This window comes from Bos indicus, chromosome 21 (assembly GCF_029378745.1).
Source record: "Bos indicus isolate NIAB-ARS_2022 breed Sahiwal x Tharparkar chromosome 21, NIAB-ARS_B.indTharparkar_mat_pri_1.0, whole genome shotgun sequence".
In the NCBI taxonomy this organism is placed as follows: Eukaryota; Metazoa; Chordata; class Mammalia; order Artiodactyla; family Bovidae; genus Bos; species Bos indicus.
The window spans coordinates 20,461,852-20,481,163 of NC_091780.1; the positions used below are offsets into that span (position 1 = coordinate 20,461,852).

The 19,312-nt window shown below is 49.9% G+C and overlaps 1 protein-coding gene across 1 annotated transcript; it reads right to left on the bottom strand.

Moving 5' to 3' along the window:
• Positions 1-14,760: 14,760 nt before the first annotated feature.
• On the bottom strand, positions 14,761-16,572 carry LOC109575300 (myeloid-associated differentiation marker-like). Its single transcript, XM_070775922.1, has 2 exons — positions 16,561-16,572; positions 14,761-15,765 (listed from the first exon to the last, which is right to left on the bottom strand). The coding sequence occupies exons 1-2, from the start codon at positions 16,570-16,572 to the stop codon at positions 14,761-14,763; spliced, it is 1,017 nt and encodes a 338-aa protein (XP_070632023.1).
• Between the last annotated feature and the right edge of the window lie 2,740 nt (positions 16,573-19,312).

Here is a 19,312-nt window from a genome sequence, read left to right on the forward strand (position 1 = left end):
GAAGAAAAGCTATGACAAATCTAGACAGTGTATTAAAAAGCAGAGACATTATTTTGCCAACAAAGGTCCATATAGTCAGAGCTGTGGCTTTTCCATGGAAGGACTGATGCTGAAGTACTGAAACTCCAGTACTTTGGCCACCTGATGTGAAGAACTGATTCATCGGAAAAGACCCTGATGATGGGAAAGATTGAAGGCAGGAGGAGAAGGGGATGACAGATGATGAGATGGTTGGATGGCATCACTGACTCGATGGACATGATTTGAGCAAGCTCTGGGAGTTGGTGATGGGCAGGGAAGCCTGGCGTGCTGCAGTCCATGGGGTCGCAAAGAGTCGGACACGACTGAGCGACTGAACTGATGGTTTTTCCCGTAGTCAGGTAGGGATGTGAAAGTTGGACCGTAATGCAGGCTGAATGCTGAAGAATTGATGCTTTTGAACTGTGGTGTTGGAGAAGACTCTTGAGAGTTCCTTGGACTGCAAGGAGATTAAACCAGTCAATCCTAAAGGAAATCAATTCTGAATATTCATTGGAAGGACTGATGCTGAAGCTGAAGCTCCAATACTTTGGCCACCTGATGCAAAGAGTTGTCTCATTAGAAAAGACCCTGATGCTGGGAAAGATGGAAGGCAGGAGGAGAAGGGGAAGACTCACCAACTCAATGGATAGGAGTTTGAGAAAGCTCCAGGAGATAGTGAAGGACAGGGAAGCCTGGCATGCTGCAGTCCATGGGGTCACAAAGAGTTGGACACGACTGAGCGATGGAACAACAACAAATGATGACCTCACATGTCCCAGTTTTCCCTCTTGGACATGGCCAGGCTGCCTGCCTGCTCACAGGAGCGTCCATGTCTCCATCCAGGGAGCATCCATGTCCTCAACGTCATTAGAGCCTTCAACACCTTTCACATGCTCTGACGTCATATGTAGACATGTGTGTACAGACATGCACACATATTTGTAGAGCATATCTGTATCTTTTTTCTTCCCTGTTTTTTAAACATGAGACCATGTCATGCACACAGCATCTTGCTTTTCTACCAACCCCAAAAGGTGCAGCTGGTCCTGTCCAGGGGCCTTAGTCCTCTCCATCCCCTTTACTTATTTCTTTCCCTCCTGGCTCCTGTGCATATTTGGACTGACCCCCCTTCTCTAGATCAGTGGATCCTCCCCTGTGAGTCTCAGACACTGGGGGACACAGGACATGGCAAGGGGTCCTGGGTTCGATGTGATCATCCTGCTCTAGAGTAGGAGGTAGGCAAGAATTTCTGGAAATTTTTTAAAAAATATGACAAAAATTGTGTTATTCATCTCTAGTATCTAGAAAATAGACAGAAATTCTACAACTTAATAATAGACAACACAATTTAAAATCGAACAAACTTCTTAAGATGTTTTACTTTGTCTTACTAATTTACAGAAGAGTCCAAAATGCAGTACTTGGGCGCAATCTCAAAAACAACAGAATGATCTTGGTTTATTTCTGAGGCAAGCCATTCAACATCACAGTAATCCAAGACTATGTCCCAGGGCTTGATACTGAAGAAATTGAAGTTGACCAGTTCCGTGAAGACATACAACACCTTCTAGAACTAACACCAAAAGAAGATGCTCTTTTCATCATAGGGGATTGGAATGTAAAACTAGGAAGTCAAGAGACACCCAGGACAAGAGGCCAAGGCATTTTGGCCCTGGAGTACAAAATGAAGCAGGGCAAAGGCTAACAGTTTTGTCAAGAAAACACACTGGTCATAGCAAACACCATTTTCCAACAACACAAGAGATGACTCTACATATGGACATCACCAAATGGTCAATACTGAAATCAGATCGATTATGTTCTTTGCAGCTAAAGACAGAGAAGCTCTATGCAAATAAGACCTGGAGCTGACTGGGGCTCAAATCATCAGCTCCTTATTGGAAAATTCAGGCTTAGATTGAAGAAAAGTAGGGAAAACCATGAGGCCATTCAGGTATGAACTAAATAAAATCCCTTATGATTATACAGTGGAGGTGATGAATGGATTCAAAGGATTAGACCTGATAGAGAGAGTGCCTGAAGAACTATGGATGGAAGTTCGTAACACTGTACAGGAGGCAGTGACCAAAATCATCCCAAAGGAAAAGAAATGCAAGAAGGCAAAGTGGTTGTCTGAGGAAACTTTACAAATAGCTGAGGAAAGAAGAGAAGCAAAGGGCAAAGGAGAAAGGAAAAGATACACCAAACTGAATGCAGAGTTCCAGGGAATAACAAGGAGAAATAAAAAGGTCTTCTTAAAGCACAATGCGAAGAAACAGAGGAAAACAACGGAATGCAAAGGCTAGAGATTTCTTTTAAGAAAATTGGAGAGATCAAGGGAGCATTTCATGCAAGGATGGGCACAATAAAGGACATAAATGGTAAGACCTAACATAAGCCAAAGAGATTAAGAAGAGGTGGCAAGAATACACAGAAGAACTATACGAAGAAAGGTCTTAATGACACAGATAGACACGATGGTGCGGTCACTCACCTAGAGCTGGACATGCTGGATCATGAAGTCAAGTGGGCCTTAAGAAGCATTACTATGAACAAAGTTAGTGACGAGATCAGGCTGGGTTATAAGGTAGAGAGCTGAACTGAAATCCTAAAGTGGTCTCTCCACTCTGATGCTCTGATGCTATGGTTTGAGAAGGAGACAATCTGGGGAAATTAAATGCTGAGAGAGGCTACAAGGTTTTTCTGAATGAGCTTCTCCTGATGCCAAGGGAAGTCACTATTCCAGATGGAAAACACAGAGAGATTCTCAGATTCACACTCCCTCACTTACTTGGTTTGGTTCGGCAATATTAGGAGACTCTACTTCTTCAGAAGGTATGAGAGAGCCCCTTGGAAACTCTTAACCTTTCTGACACAAAAGTCTCTTTGAGAATATGACTATCCCAGAAATATGCATGCACATACCCTGGAAATGTTGCACTCACTATCAGGGCTCTATAGACCTCCTAACCTATCCCAGGACATCAGTGGATCCACAAAGCTCAGGGCAGAAAGTGGCCTTGGAGGAGTAAGTCAGGTGATTCCTACACCACCTTTCCCTCACGTGTGGGTGAGCAGAGTCCCAGCCTCATATGCAGGGCTCCCCTTGTGGATCTCCCAAATGCCAGTGGTCCCCAGATAAACAAGAGAGTCCTCTGGAGCATCGGTCCCTAAACTTTTTGGCACCAGTGACCTGTTATGTGGAAGACGATTTTTCCACATACAGGAGAGAAGGCGGTGGTTTTGGGATGATTGAAGCACATTGCATTTATTGTGCACTTTATTTCTATAATTATTGCACTGTGATACATAATGAAATAATTATACAACTCACTATAATGCAGAAGCAGTGGGAGCCCTGAGCTTGTTTTCTTACAAATAGACAGTGCCACTGGGAGTGACGGAAGACAATGACAGCCACTCTCCAGTGTTAGCATCACTACCTCAGCTCCACTTCAGATAATCAGGCATTAGATTCTCATAAAGAGCACACAGTCTGGATCCTGTCAGATGCAGGGGGTCTGAGCAATGTTTATGGGAGAGAAAGATAGAGAGACGTGGTGGGGAGGGGGATGCGGTGCAGAATCTGGCAGGGACAGGCATTCACAGCCTTGGGCACCACATTGAGTATTTCGGACTCAATGGGAAAGTATTGATGAGATGTAACCAGGGGACTAACATTTACTCACAGAGAAGCCTCTGGGATTGCCCCCCAGATAGGAAAGATGCAGTATGCAACGAGGGGCATTCCAAGAAGAGAGGGAGGGATCTTGAGCTCAAAGTCATTGGATGAGTAGGCCCCTCAGAGCCCCAGGCGGGGGCAAGTGTGTGCTGGTGGCTGGGAGCTCATTTGGATGGAAGGGCCCAGGGAGTTATAGCCACATGTAGGCCCTTCCAGTTCAGTGGATGTTTATGAATCATCTGCTCTGGATCAGAGGCTGAGGATCCAGGTAAACAAGGTCTGATTCATCCTTGAGAAACTCTTGGTTGAAATGGAGGAGGCCCATGACCTGACCATTAGCACATCTGTCGGGAGTGTCCACAGAGGGGAGGCCAGGCGTCCTGAGCAGGGATGGAGGGCGGGGCCAGACAGGACACCAGATCTGAGTGGAGGATGCGGGTGTGTCTTAGTGAAGAAGGCAGGAGAGGGGGGCCTGGGGAGACGAGAGTCCAAGCCCCAGTCTGAGGAGTTGGGGAGCTTGTCTTGGAAGCCAGAATGTGCAGGAGGCAGGGGATGGACCTGAGTTTGTGTATCTCCCAAATACCAGAGGTCCCTATGCAGGGCTTGTGGCACCAGGGACCCAGGACAAAGTATCAGCTCCTGGATTCACTCAAGAGCCCTGTTCTCAACATGCTGAGCAAGGAGCACTCTAGAAACATCTGTGTCCAGGTTCCCCGGGCCCTGGGCTCCTGTAAGAACTGCTCCAGCCCCTCTGGGTCTGAGCCAAGTCTGCAGTGCCCCGCCCCCACCCAGCAGACTGGAGCCCCTGGAGGACACACCTGGCCTTAGGACCTGGATTCCTTGCCTGGGCCTGCCTGGGCCCCAGGCTCATGGGTGAAGCCTGGCCTGCTCCAGACACCTGCCGAGTCCAAAGTCTCAGGGGCCTGGGAGACTCACCCCTGACCCACTTCAGCCCTGGACTCAGGAAGTGAGCAGGGAAGGCCCGGGTCACATGGTGCCTGGATTCAGCCCCCTGTCCCCTCTCAGTCCGTGTCTACAGGACAACTCGGTGGAAGATGCCAGAGCAGCCATGGAGCTCTACCGCATCTCCAGGAGAATTCGATAGCAGCGAGGGCTGCCTGCCTGGTGGAGTGCAGTACCTCCCCAAGGACTTGAAGCCTTTGTCTTTTCAGGACAGCAACTCTCTTGCTTTTGAAAAGTGCATTTTTAGCATTAAAATGGCTCCATATGCTCTCAACTTCCCTTGTAGCTCAGTTGGTAAAGAATTTGCCTGCAATGCAGGAGACCTGGGTTTGATTCCTGGGTCAGGAAGACCCTCTGGAGAAGGAAATGGCAACCCACTCCAGTATTCTTGCCCGGAGAATCCCATGGACAGAGGAGCCTGGCAGGCCCCAGGCCATGGGGTTGCAAGAGTAGAACACGACTTAGCAACTAAACCACCACCACATATGCTCTCTACTCCTCCAGATCCTCCTCTTGTCTTTTTATTTCTTCTCTCTGAGCTGGGTGTCAGTGGACACTGCCCAGCACTGAGAGAGCAATGAACAATTGAGCTGGATGGGGATGAGTGTCAATTTCCTTAACATCTTGAATCCTGTGGGTCCAGGAGTAGTCCTGGTGACTTAATTAATACCCCTGGCTCCCCCTCCCTTTTCCAGCTGTGTCTATGCCCAGGAGGGAGGCATTATTTCCTGGGGGCGACACCCAGCTCAGAGGTTGATTCGGCCCATCTTGATATTGGGGAGCTCTCAGGTACTTTCAGGCAAAGGTGCAGAAGGAGTGATGGGTGTCCCCAGGTGACCTTCAGCACCTCATTCCTCTCGTTTGTAAAATGGGGAAAAAAGGTGGTGGACTCTGGAGTCTGAGATAACCAGTTTGGAATCCTGCCATTTAGTAGCTGTGTAACCTAGGCTGAGTTACTCAACCTCTCTGTGTCTCAATTTCTCCATTTGTGAAGCAAGAGAATCTAACAACTCATAGGGTTCTTGTGAGATGATGATCCATACAGAGCCCACAGCACCATGCCTGTCATAGCTCGAGCAGCCACCAAGTGACAATAACCCATGACTATTCTGTAGACCACAGGCCAGTCTAGGAGAGCCACTGCTCTCTGCTACAAGGTCAAGAATCACTGAGGTGGAAGAGTAGGGGTGTGGCAGGCCCTGGTTAGTATTTTGACCTCCAGAGGTGATTCCGACGCATAAGACATTCAAATCCCATAAGGTGTCTTCTCAGCATCCCCTGGTACGTGAGCACAGCGTTCTCTCACTGCACCAGATTGGCATCACCTGGGGGCTGCTGGGCCCTGTCCAGAGTTTCTGATTCAGCAGGTCTTGGTGGGAGAACCTAGGAATCTGCATTCCCCAACATTTCCTGTTGATGCCTTGCTGCTGGTCCAGGGACCACACTTTGAGAAGCACTGCCCACATCAGGCCATTGAAATGTGCAGCCACGGATGAGCCATTGGCTTAAGGGCTGAACACCACCAGGGGGCTCTTCTCACTGGTCCAGCCTCACCCCGCCATCTACCTTGGCTGCCTATTCAAGCAGAGAGAGGACACAGCCCTGCAGGACGAGTCCTAAACAGCCCACTACAGGGCTGAAGTTAAGAACTCAAGGGATTGAAATCTAGTCCCATCTGACAGCAATGCCAGCGCTTCTCAGACAGTTTTACACTGATGGTGGTTCCCATTCCCACCACTGACACCCAGGAGCCAGGTGTGAGAGGGCGGGCAGATTGAATTCTCAGGGTTCTCTCCTGCCCTGTCTCCCAGGGTCAGGGTCCTGACCTCCTCAGTTATGATTTTTATGAACCTTGGAAACTGCTGGGTGGGGCTGCCTGTCTGGCTGTGAGTGGCCACCAGGTAGAGCCCTTGGACCATCGCTCTCTAAGACTGACTTGCATGTGGGATCAGCCTGAGAGTCATTCTGGCAGGAGATGTGAGGGACTGGGTCTTTCATATGAATAGGGGGAAGCTCCAGGACCCTCTAGATGCCCTCACTCACCCGTGAGCTGAAGCTCAGGGCAGCCAGAGCAGTGGTGAAGCCTGGCCTGGAAGGTGACCCCGGGCTCTCTGACTCCCAGCCCAAGTTTCTTCCAAAGGATCAGGCGTCCTTGAAAGGAGAGAAGCCAGGATTCCCATCCCCTGAGATTTGGGGCTGGGACTGAGGGAGAAGGGTGCAGACTCTGCCCTGCCAGTCAGTCTCAGCTCTACCCGCCATGGGGTCCTCAGCAGAGGCTGGAATTATTCTGCCTGACGGACCCCCACCCAGGACCCACCATCTGGAGGAAGAGCTCAGGCCGCAGGGGAGCTGGTAGGGCCTAGTGGTTCGGTCTAACTGCACCGGGACTCACTGGAGTCTATGGAACGAGGGGTGGATTTGCAATAAGAATCCTCTCTATGTGAGTTCGCATCTGTCCTCTAAGGGAAGGAAAGGCTGGAAGACAGCAACCAGGCTGAGGCTCTCCTGCTGTTTGGAAGCCACAGGAGCCTGGCCTGAGGTGCAGCCACAGGAAGGGCAGGACCTGGCTGGCAGAGGCTGGAGGCCAGGCCTGCTCAGTGGTTCCCGGGCTGGGAGGTCCTAGGCTCTAGCCCCGCTGACATTCTGATTCCTGATGTGTAGACAAGGGATAATAATAACCCTTCCAGGCTAGTGTGAGGGTCAAAGACAATGATGTGAGGGGCTGGGCACAGAGGGGTGCCTGGTGAAAGGTGGCCTTGAAGAAAGACTCACCTGTGATCCATCCATCCAAATAGGGCCACAATAATCTACCCATGACATGTCAGTCATGTTTCAATACAAAGTTATGACTTCCTACGAATGGGCGGGTACTTGTGCTGCCCTATTTGCTTTAAGATACAGAAAATGGTGTGTTTGTGTGCCTGTATTTGATCAAGTCTGGTTTACATTAGAACAAAGCTTAAACTGAGTTTGGGGTGGGTGGAGGAGAAAGCTGGGGTATCACGGTTCTATGGGAGGGGGGCAGAGAATAAAAGATGATGGAAGGATCTTGGACTGTGTTGGCCTCTGACAGGTTCAAGGAATAGAGTATTCCAGTAGTGCTTCCTTCTGCCCAAAGCAACAGAAAGAACAAGCTCTTTTTGTTGTAAGGGATTTGTTTAAAGAGTGGTCCTAGACTAGTAACAGAGTGTAACTGGGGGCAGGGGTCTGGGCTGGTGGGAGCTGGCCCCAGCTCAGCATGGACATGGACTGTTGAGGTCACCTGGCGGCCTGAGGGATGGCATGCTGCGGGCAGCAGTGGGCAGCCAGGAGCCTGAGGGGCAGACAGGCTGCCGCTGGGACCAGGGGAGTGATTTCCCTTGGCAGCCGTGCTAACAGCGTGTCATTGGCCTTAAGACTTGTTAGGGTCAATGTAAGGAGGGGAGGAGCCCTGAGGGACCCCACCCCATGAGCAGCCTGGTTGTCCAGATGAATTGCTTTGGAGAGCTTTGTGACCTGAGGAAGCTTACTCTCTCTGCAGACAAAACACTGGGGGGATTTACGGAAATACGCTGGTTGGAATGGAAGTGAGAGCATGGGCTTGAACTGACCTCCCCACCCCACCTCCCCACCCTTGGTTAGATGCAGACCCTGAAAAGATCAACTGTGATGAATCCTCACCCTCTGAGCCTGGCTCCAGAAAAGACCTCAGATTACAGCTCATAGGTTCTGTCGGCTGAGAAAGGGGCCCTGAGGACTTGTGCTGCAGCGGGGCTGCTGTGGACACAACAGTTACAAGAGGTCACACATGTCATGCTCACTGCATATCAAGCTCTGCTCTGATTCATTTGTTCCTCCCAGCAGCCCCTGAACTATATCCTCACTGTCCCCATTTTCACAGGCACAGAAAGGTCAACTGGCCAAGATCACACAGGTTTAAGCGGCAGAGCTGGGATTTGAACCCAGTCATGGGGGTTTAGGATCGTAAATTCTGCTTGGCATTCATTCACCTTGCAATTTATACCCAGAGGAAAAGAGTAACCAATATTTTTTTCATATTAACCATCTGATTTGGTGACTTGTTATATTTATTCATTTTATCTTCAGTTCAGTTCAGTTCAGTCGCTCAGTCATGTCTGACTCTTTGTGACCCCATGAATTGCAGCACGCCAGGCCTCCCTGTCCAACACCAACTCCCAGAGTTCACTCAAACTCACGTCCATCGAGTCAGTGATGCCATCCAGCCATCTCATCCTCCGTCGTCCCCTTCTCCTCCTGCCCCCAATACCTCCCAGGATCAGAGTCTTTTCCAATGAGTCAACTCTTCGCATGAGTTGGCCAAAGTACTGGAGTTTCAGCTTTAGCATCATTCTTTCCAAAGAACACCCAGGACCGATCTCCTTTAGAATGGACTGGTTGGATCTCCTTGCAGTCCAAAGGACTCACAAGAGTCTTCTCCAACACCACAGTTCAAAAGCATCAATTCTTCGGTGCTCAGCCTTCTTCACAGTCCAACTCTCACATCCATACATGACTACTGGAAAAACCATAGCCTTGACTAAACGGACCTTTGTTGGCAAAGTAATGTCTCTGCTTTTCAATATGCTGTCTAGGTTGGTCATAACTTTCCTTCCAAGGAGTAAGCGTCTTTTAATTTCACAGCTGCAATCACCACCTGCAGTGATTTTGGAGCCCCCAAAAATAGTCTGACACTGTTTCCACTGTTTCCCCATCTATTTCCCATGAAGTGATGGGACCAGATGCCATGATCTTCGTTTTCTGAATGTTGAGCTTTAAGCCAACTTTTTCACTCTCCTCTTTTTCAGGCAGATTATTATTGTCATCCCCATTTTATAGATGATGAAACTAAGGCTCAGAGAGTACATTATGTAATTTAAACAAAGTCACAGTTACTCCCTGACAGACCCTGGATTTGAATATAGGTCTGTCTCCCTGCAAAGCTCAGCAGGTAGTAGAACCTCAGGAAATGTGGAGCCCCTTCCCACTTTTCTCAGGTCCAGGAATCATCTCCTGGCTCTTGTGTGTCCTGCTCTGGCTGGACCCACCAGAGGTTCTGCAACAACCAGACCACTTTCTGTTGGAAAGCCAGCCAGAAAATGTCAGAGAAAGTGTGGAGACTCTAGGCACGGGCTAATGGAACATAACTATCCTCTTTCCACCCACCAACCTCTCTATGGGGAGGTGTTTCTCCTCCTTTGAGAGGAGACAGCCACACAGACAAGGGCCACATGCATTGGCAGCCAGTACTGCCACCCCCAACCAGGGTGGACAGCCAATGCCTGAGACTGCAGGAGAGAGGGGTCCTTCTTCTCTCCACTCACAGGAGAATTGAGAAACGCTGACTCTGTGATTTTTCCAAGAAGCTGGTCAGAGCCAGAGAATGGGAACATCTGTGCCACAGGCTCTGTTCTGGATGTGGCTCAGACCACAGTCTGAGGGAGTGTCAGCTGGAAAACCCTGCGTGGAGGAGGCCAGAGGAGCAAGGGTAGGGCAGCTGTCCCGGGAAACAGGGAGCCCAGGCCAGGCAAGGAGCAAGAGAAGGGCCTGAGGCTAGGGCACCAGAGGGCTTCTTCATCAACTGTTTCTGCTAAAGGGCTGGGGGAAGCCCTGGGAATCCAACAGGTGGGCTTCAGGGCCACAGCTCCCCCTCCCCAGACCTCTGGACCCAAGGCACCTCCCTCTGCTCTGCCTTTGGAGACAGGCCCATGCAGGCATCTCTCAGCTCCTCCCCCAGCCTGTCCATCAGGCTGCAGGGAACATGCAGACCGTTTGCCAACCATCCCTCTTCTGACCTTCCTTCTCCACTTGGTCTATTTTTCAAACTGAAATTTTCTTTTCTTAAAGATAATTTACTTACATGTTTCAAAATCAAAATGCTCTAAAAAGCCACATATTGAGAAACCTCCCGTCCACATGTGGCTCCGTGCCCTCTCCCCTCAGCTGCCCTCTCTCATCAGTGCCAGGTAGTGGCTGCTCCATTGTGCTCATGGGAGCCCTTCCCGTGCTCCATGATACAGAGCAAGTACATGCAGATTTATTTTCTATTTCTCCCACTCTCTTTACATTAAAGAAGGATATAATATGTTGTTCTGTATCTTACTATTTTTACTTAGGGTATATTGGACATTTTTCTTTATCATTATTTTGAGAGCATCCTCATTTTTCCCAGCTGTATAGTATTCCCTCTTCTGTCTACACCTTGGTTCATTAACCAGCATCTTCAACATGACCATGTGAGTTGTTTCCAATCTTTCCAATCTTATTTTCAAGTGAGATCTTGAGTCGGACCTTGATTTCCACCAGGCTGCTCTGGTTAGAGAAAGTGGTGAGTGAGGAAAACACCCTATTTTCAACCCCCATCAGCTCACCAGAAACTCAAATCAGGGACAAGACTCATCTGTCATATGGTGGCAGAACTAGAACTAGAAACCAGATTTCTTGGGTTCTGCTTTCCATATTCCTCATGGTTCATCCCTAAGGGGACAGACCACAATGGTGGGGCCACTGGACTGGAGGCAGGATGACATGTGACTGTGAACCCAGATGTGGACCCCAGATCTGCCCCTCTCTCTTACTCTGGGATTCCACTAAGCCATCAGGGAAGCCTGGGGAGGACTACGCATGCTTGCTTTTCTTGATGAAAAGTGAATCATTAGTCAATCTAAGAAAGCAATGGAGTTTTTTATTTGAGCTCAGCGGTAAAGAATCCACCTGCCAATGCAGGAGGTGCAGGTTCGATCCCGGAGTCAGGAAGATCCCCTAGAGAAGGAAATGGCAACCCACTCTAGTATTCTTGCCTGGAAAATCCCATGTACAGAGGAACTTGGCAGGCCACAGTTCATGGGGTCGAAAAAGTTGGATACGACTGAGCGAGTAAACAGCAACAAGGAGGAATATGACCCGAGCGACAATCTTTCCGGAAGCTATGAAACTGTTCTGAAGAGGTAAGGGAGGAGGCCAGTATGTATGTGAGTTCAGGGGTACACGCAACCAAACACATAGTTTTGGTGGAATGTTACTGCTCTTCATGAGGAATAGATCCCTTAGTTAACGGTTTGAGTGCTTTTCTAGGTATGAGAAGATGCAAGAAACTGGGATCATAAAAATTTCTCTTGAGAAACTCTTGCTATCTGAGGTCCAGCTTTGTAGATCACAGTGTCTCATCCTGATGTTCGACCTAAATTCCTTCCAGGGTGGATTGTAGGACAGTGACTATGGTGGCTAACTACTTGATTCTTGTAGAACTGAACAGTGGGTGACATTTTTTATTTCACAGTCCTCTCCCTTTTTATCTTAATTTTGACCAGGATTTAGGAAGCATTTTATGGCCATTTTGTCACAGGTCACTAGGAATGTCTATTCCTGGTCGTTCAAGTGCTATCACTCACCCAGTCCTGGTAACAGTAGCCTTAATCCTCTGGACCATCTGTCTTACAAGAGTGTCAACTCCAGGAAATGGTTCCTTCCTATCGCTTCTTCCCATATCTAGAATCACACTATTACAATCAAGGATCTTATAGACTATACATCAGGTCAATCATTTCAAGTCAACATTAATTTTTTACCAGAGGCTCAGTCACACATTTGGCAATGCAAGAAACAATAATCTTGTAAAATAGGCAGAATACAAATAATACAGCTGTGACATTAATAAGGTCATAAGTTGTGTTAATCTTCTAATGAGTTATATGACTGGGGCCAAAAGAAGGAAAATTCACCTGTAAGGCTGAGCAGAGAGGTTGGTTAACACATACTGCAGATTCACAGTGCACTCTAGAGGGGAGGGAGGAGATTCAAATGGACAGAGAACAATTTTATCCTGAAATTTTTCATCTTGCCTTAAATATGAATTTTTTTTAGTCCTTCTTAAGATTTCCCCACGATAGGGACCACCTCCTGGGAGCCTGCCCCATTCATCCCACCAGCCACTGGATGAAGATCACATGACTTCATCCCAGTACAGGAGTGAGGGGCAGCAGTGGGCGTCCTCCCCTCCCCTCCCCCACAGCTCCTCTTGCCTGGCCCCTCTGGCCCTAGTGAAGCTACTATGCTGGGCTTTGAGGCTTTGTGGCTGAGAACAGGAGAGGAAGAAGGTTTGGGGTGACTTCCTCACCACAGTTATACAAACGGCTGCTGGTGCCAATGCCAGCGTGCACATGGACACGCATGCTCATACCCAGGCAACATTCTGTGCATGCACACAGGCACACAACTTTTAAAAAAAAAATGTTTTTGCCTGCGCTGAATGGCAGGTGGAACCTTAGTTCCCAGACCAAGTATAGAACCCACTCCCCCTGCAGTGGAAGCCAGGAGTCTCAACCAGTGGACTACCAGGGGAGTCCCTGGCACAAACTATTAAAGAAAGACATCGGGGAGCTGGCAAGAGCCTTTTAAGACTTATCTGATGGGATATTTGGCACTGGGGTGGGGCCCAAACTCTAGTTTTCCAGGGATGGTCCACTCCCTAAGGTCTAGCTCAGGTGAGGGCGGGAAGACAGTGGGAGGGACCCCACCAGGGACCCCACCCAGGGTCGGATGGGTGAGAAGGGAAATCTGGTAGGCCTCTTCTGAGCTCTAGATAAATTTAGGTTAATTAGGATCTCTTGATTAGTGAGGAGGGGAGAATGTATTGTTTTGTTTTGTTTTGTTTTCCTTTATCTTAATATTGAGGTTAAAAAAGTACATTGTGATTGTGGAGAAGGGACGAGATTTTCTCTATGATTGACAGCAGGGGGCTGATGGGAACCAGAAGCACCTGGGAATAAGATATACATACTTATACATTCATATAGACCATCTTATTCATGAGTCTCAGAGAAGCAGGAAACAGCAGAGAAAGCCACTGATAGAATCATACTAAGCCATAGAATCATACTTCTGTGTGCAGCAGTCAGGGATGCAATTCTTTTCACTCTGGCAGAAGGAATTTCCACCCTTTGAAGTAACCCCGCTGGGAAAAAGAATGAAAAGAAACTTCCCCTTTAGTGAATAAGGATATTCACTAATTTTTGCCTTCCTGATCAGGGAAAAAAAACCCAGGCTAACATCACCTTTAAGGCTGCAGGGGCCACACTCTTCTCCCTGCAGAGGCAGGACCTGCAGTTTTGATCACTGGGGCAGGAGGGCCACATCACTGCCCCTCACCAACACTGCAGACAGGTGACTTCAAGACCCTGGGGTTCTCTGCCAGCTCCTACTTCGATGTCCAGAAAGTAATTGGGATGGAAGTCATCACAACTTCCTCTAAGAAGCCCTCTAGGCAGTGGGTGTTTAGTGAACCTGCAAAAATTCTGGAGTCAGTCTCAGGTGGGGCTGAGCACCGGATGGGGCCCAGGGACCCAAAGTCGCTGCTTCAAGACTCCCACCCACTGGGAATTATTGACCTCTTTTAACTTAAAAACAAGCCGACTCATTAGAAAAGACCCTGATGATGGGGAAGATTGAAGGCAGGAGGAGAAGAGGGTGACAGGGGATGAGATGGTTAGATGGCATCACTGACATGTCCATTAGGACATGCATTTGAGCAAGCTCCGGGAGATGGTGAAGGACAGGGAAGCATGGTGTGCTGCAGTCCATGGGGTCGCAAAGAGTCGGACACAATTGAGAGACTGAACAACAATAATACTCTACAACCACCTCCACTGGGAAAAACGGGGTCCAATTCCTAGCTACCCACACTCACCCGACTCCACATATCTGTACCAACTAAGACACAGCCAGGGTGACAGACAACCAGAGCCTCCAGAGGCCCAGGGTGTGAACAGCTGCACAGAGGGCTGTGTGCTGTGGAGTCAGCACCTTAGGAGGTGGGAGGGCAGAGGAGGAAGGAGTCTCAGGTCCTGATGGATCAGAAGAAGGAAGATGGAGAGAGGTGGTCAGGACACAGGAGATGAGAAAACCAAGGAAGAACAGAAAAGGGACAAAAAGCAGAAAATGTAGAAAAGATGGAACAACACAAGAAAGAGGCAAAACAGAATTATGAGCAAGGACACGAGACAGAAGGGAGACAGAGAAGAAGGAGGGAAGGGAACAGGAAAGAGCAAGATGAATGGGAAAGGATGTGCGAAGGGAGAGAGGGAGCCAGGAAGAGGACATCAGAGGACGACTGAGCTTGGTGAAGATGCCTCCACTGACAATAAGAGGGAACCGGGGGGCCTGGTGCAGAGCCTCAGAAGCTGATAAAAACAGCGGCGGGCCAAGTCCACCAGGTCCACCACGTAAACCAGCAGATTGACGGCAGTCAGGACGGCCACAGCCAGTCGCTGGTCCCAGGTGCACACGTAGGAGCTGAGCTTATCACGGCAGCTCACGTCGCTGGACCTCTGGGGCTGCCCGCCGAACTCCCTGTTGAACTGGTAGAGCGGCCAGAGGACCACAGCGGAGGCATAGAGGAGGGTGGAGAGCAGGGTCAGCCCCAAATGCACGAGGGGGACGGGGACGGGCAGCCTGTTGTCCCAGTTGTACCAGTTCAGCAGGAGGGTCACGGCTGACAGGAGGAAGCAGAGGGAATACACGGCCACGCACCACTCCAGGGCCGGCTGGTGCACATATAGATGGGGGCTGCTGATGAAGGCGAAGATGATGCAGGCCACGAAAATCTCCAGCCTGTGAAGCAGGCCTGGCAAGGTGAGCACAGAGCAGGAGAACTCTCCAGACCGGGCGCAGGTCCAGACCACTTCAGTGGCATAAGCCACAGATGCAAGGCTGGAAAAGGCAGTGACCGCAATGGCGTGGTCACCGAAGGGGCTGTGAGGCAGCAACTGGATACAGGCAGTGGCAAAGACGATGGAGCCTGAGAGACATAAGAAGGTGGCACAGGAGGCGCTGGTGATGAGAAAGCCATCCCAGGAGAGGTGGAGGCGAGGCTGAAGCCCACACAACTCGACTATGAGGATGATGAGGGTCACGATGAAGCAGAAGCACCAGACAAACATGGACCAGTTACCTGCAGCCACCTGCAAAGTGCTCACACCAGCCACCAGGGAGAAGGCCACACAGGTGGAGAGCAGCTGCAGCAGGCGGAGAAAGTAGCCCATGATGATGGTCAGAGAGCCCAGGCCTGAGGACGATCCTGTGGAGGTCCTGATGGTTGTGCAGGCCTAGGTCATCGATACGGCAGTGGTCTATGCTGACACCCACCAGAAAAAGATCCAGCTCTGGAGTCAAGACGCCTGGAAAAGGCTCAGGGCCCTGTGAGGGCTGAGGCTCAGGATCTGCGGAGTTGGAACCAATGGCTCAGACACTCGGGTGACAGCACAGCCGCTCCAGAATGTTTCTCCCCACCCATCAGCCTTGGCCTAGTCAGGAGACTTGTCTTATCCCAAACCTTATAGCCATGTTTGGTCTGGCCTCAAACCATGAATATTTTATCTCTCTGAGCTGTGTACTTTTATCTATGGAGACAGAAGTTACACTGGTCCTTATCTGCAATCCCAACCCTTCAAGGCTATGAAAATTGAAAAAAAGAATTTTGAAAAAACTCATTTGGTAACAAGTTTTGACCTGAACAAACATGAGACAATTTATGTTCAAAAGTTCAGTTGCAGAAACACTCCTGTATCTGATTACAAGGTGCTTTCAGACCCCAGTGAGGGTGATATCTCAGAGTAGATGCACCATGTCACCTACCTGGAGCTGAAAAATTCGGAATTCTGGAGCAAACCCAAAGGTTTCAGAAATGGGATATTGGATTGTACTGCTAACCACATTTTACAGATGAGAAAACTGAAGCTGGGTGGTTAAGTATTTCCCTGAGGTTGCCCCGTAGATAGGAGTGGGAAACCCAGATGAAAATGCCAAAGCTGTAGGTTTGAGCACTTTGCTCTACAGTTCAGCAGGTCAGCCAGAGTGGGAGGCCAGGACCAAAGCTCAGGGCTCTGAGACCCAGGACATACCTTCAGGGCCATGGCCTCCTTCCACAGCAACCTGGAGACACGTGTCCTGGCCTGTCCTCCCAGGAGCCATCACTGGAAGGAGCTGCCATCTGAGAGGACACATGTGGCTCCACCCGGAGGAGGGCAGCTTCAGAGATTAACAGGGAGGAGCCATGGGGTGAGAGCAAGGCCATGGGGACAAGATGACATGGAAAATAGGAACTGTTCTGAATCCCCTCCCCTGCATTTTGCCTTCCCATGTGACTCTTCCTCACTGGGGCAGGGAGACTCCAACCCAGCATTCCAAGGTGGAGTGTCCTGGAGGAACCACAGAATTCCAAAATTGTCATCCAGATGTGAGTCTGGAAATATTTAGAAGTAGTCCTACCTGAGTGAGGATTCTCCTGGCCTGGGAGACTGGTTAGCAGCTGCCAAGCTGGGAAGAAGGGATTGGAAATGAACAAGGAGGCTGTGTCTGAGGCTGACGTGGAGTCTTTTAGGGCATCCCAGGAAGGCAGTGGGGATGGACGGATGTTTGGCCCCCTTTTAAGGGCAGGAGCTGAAAGAGGAGGCCCCTGCAGGACCCCTGGGAGGTGACAGCCCTGAGGATGCTCCCGGGACTGGGGTGGGGGCGGGGGAGGGGTGCGGGCAGAATGGAGATGACTGGGGGGATCCCAGGGTCCCAGTGGCCCTGAGGCAGCCCAGTAGGGGTTTTCTGACCTAGAAGGGATGCAGGCATGGAGCCAACCTTCCCCATGGAGGAGGGGCCTGGACTGGAACTGAGACAGGAGAACAGGGGCTTGAAGGGGTTTCAGGGCTGTGACAGGGACACATGGCCAGAGTGGCAGGGACCCTGGAGACCACGGAATTGCCCAGGTCACCTGCCCAAGACAGTCCCGCCAGCCAGGGCTGCAGTCCTGCTCACACAGGGGCTCCTCCAGGGTCCAGTGTGTGGGGGAGTGAGGCCCCTCCCAGCCCGCCCCCTCCTCAGGGACACCTGCCCTGTTTCCAAAGGACTATTTGCTGAGAGGTGCCGAGGGCTGAAGGGCCAGCACCGTGAGCCCCTGCCAGCTTCCTGCCATCAGGGGCCTTGTCACCTTTGCTGATAATAAACCCTGGGACAAGCTGAGGCTGGAAAGAGAAACAGAGCAAACCTGAGAACCTCCCTGGACCCCCAAAGCTCCTTGAGCCCCATTGCAGGGGAGCCCTGGAGCCTGCTGGCCTCCCAGGGGCACTGCCGGGGTGGAGGATGGGCACTGGCATGAGGGTTGATGGGGGTATCTGTCCCCAAAGCTGTTCACAACTTACCTCAACAAAATGACCCTGAAATTTAAGGTAAGTTCAGTCGCTCAGTCATGTCCGACTCTTTGTGACCCCATGATTCGTAGCCCGCCAGGCCTCCCTGTCCATCACCAACTCCCAGAGTTCACTCAGACTCATGTCCATCGAGTCGGTGATGCCATCCAGCCATCTCATCCTCTGTCGTCCCCTTCTCCTCCTGACCCCAATCCCTTCCAGCATCAGAGTCTTTTCCAATGAGTCAACACTTTGCATGAGGTGGCCAAAGTACTGAAGTTTCAGCTTTAGCATCAGTCCTTCCAAAGAACACCCAGGACTGATCTCCTTTAGGATGGACTGATTGGATCTACTTGCAGTCCAAGGGACTCTCAAGAGTCTTCTCCAACACCACAGTTCAAAAGCATCAATTCTTCAGGGCTCAGCTTTCTTCACAGTCCAACTCTCACATCCATACGTGACCACTGGAAAAACCATAGCCTTGACTAGACAGACCTTTGTTGGCAAAGTAATGTCTCTGCTTTTTAATATGCTATCTAGGTTGATCATAACTTTCCTTCCAAGGAGTAAGCATCTTTTAATTTCATGGCTGCAATCACCATCTGCAGTGATTTTGGAGCCCCAAAAAATAAAGTCTGACACTGTTTCCCCATCTATTTCCCATGAAGTGATGGGACCAGATGCCATGATCTTCATTTTCTGAATGTTGAGCTTTAAGCCAACTTTTTCACTCTCCTCTTTCACTTGCATCAAGAGGCTTTTTAGTTCCTCTTCACTTTCTGCCATAAGGATGGTGTCATCTGCATATCTGAGGTTATTGATATTTCTCCCAGCAATCTTGATTACAGCTTGTGCTTCCTCCAGCCCAGCGTTTCTCATGATGTACTTTGCATATAAGTTAAATAAGCAGAGTGACGATATACAGCCTTGACGTACTCCTTTTCCTATTTGGAACCAGTCTGTTGTTCCATGTCCAGTTCTAGCTGTTGCTTCCTGACCTGCATATAGGTTTCTCAAGAGGCAGGTCAAGTGGTCTGGTATTCTCATCTCTTTAGATCCACTTAATAGCACAGAGGGAGGACTTGGGCAGGAGAGGCATGGTGGTTCCTTCTGTGTGACCCTGGGTCAGGCCTGTGCCCTCTCTGGGCCTCAGTTCCCCCACCTGGAAAGCAAGAGGTTTGCCTGAGTCTCCCCAGCAGCCCCTCCTCCACTCTAATCTGTGAGCCTGAACATGGTGCCCCAGAGACATCACAGCCTGGATGTGGCTGAGCCCTGCCTGCCCAGCAGCCAGGCGTGTGGACTGGAAGACAAGGAGCCGGGAAGGTCATGGCCGGGACAAAGGAAGGAAGGAGGAGGTGCTGGAAGGACAGAGAAGGAAGAGGGAAGATGGACACCAGAGCGACAAGGATAAGACATCTCATAACTGGATGATCCTGTCCATTTACTCATCAGAGCCTCAGGTTCCCCATCTGTGCAC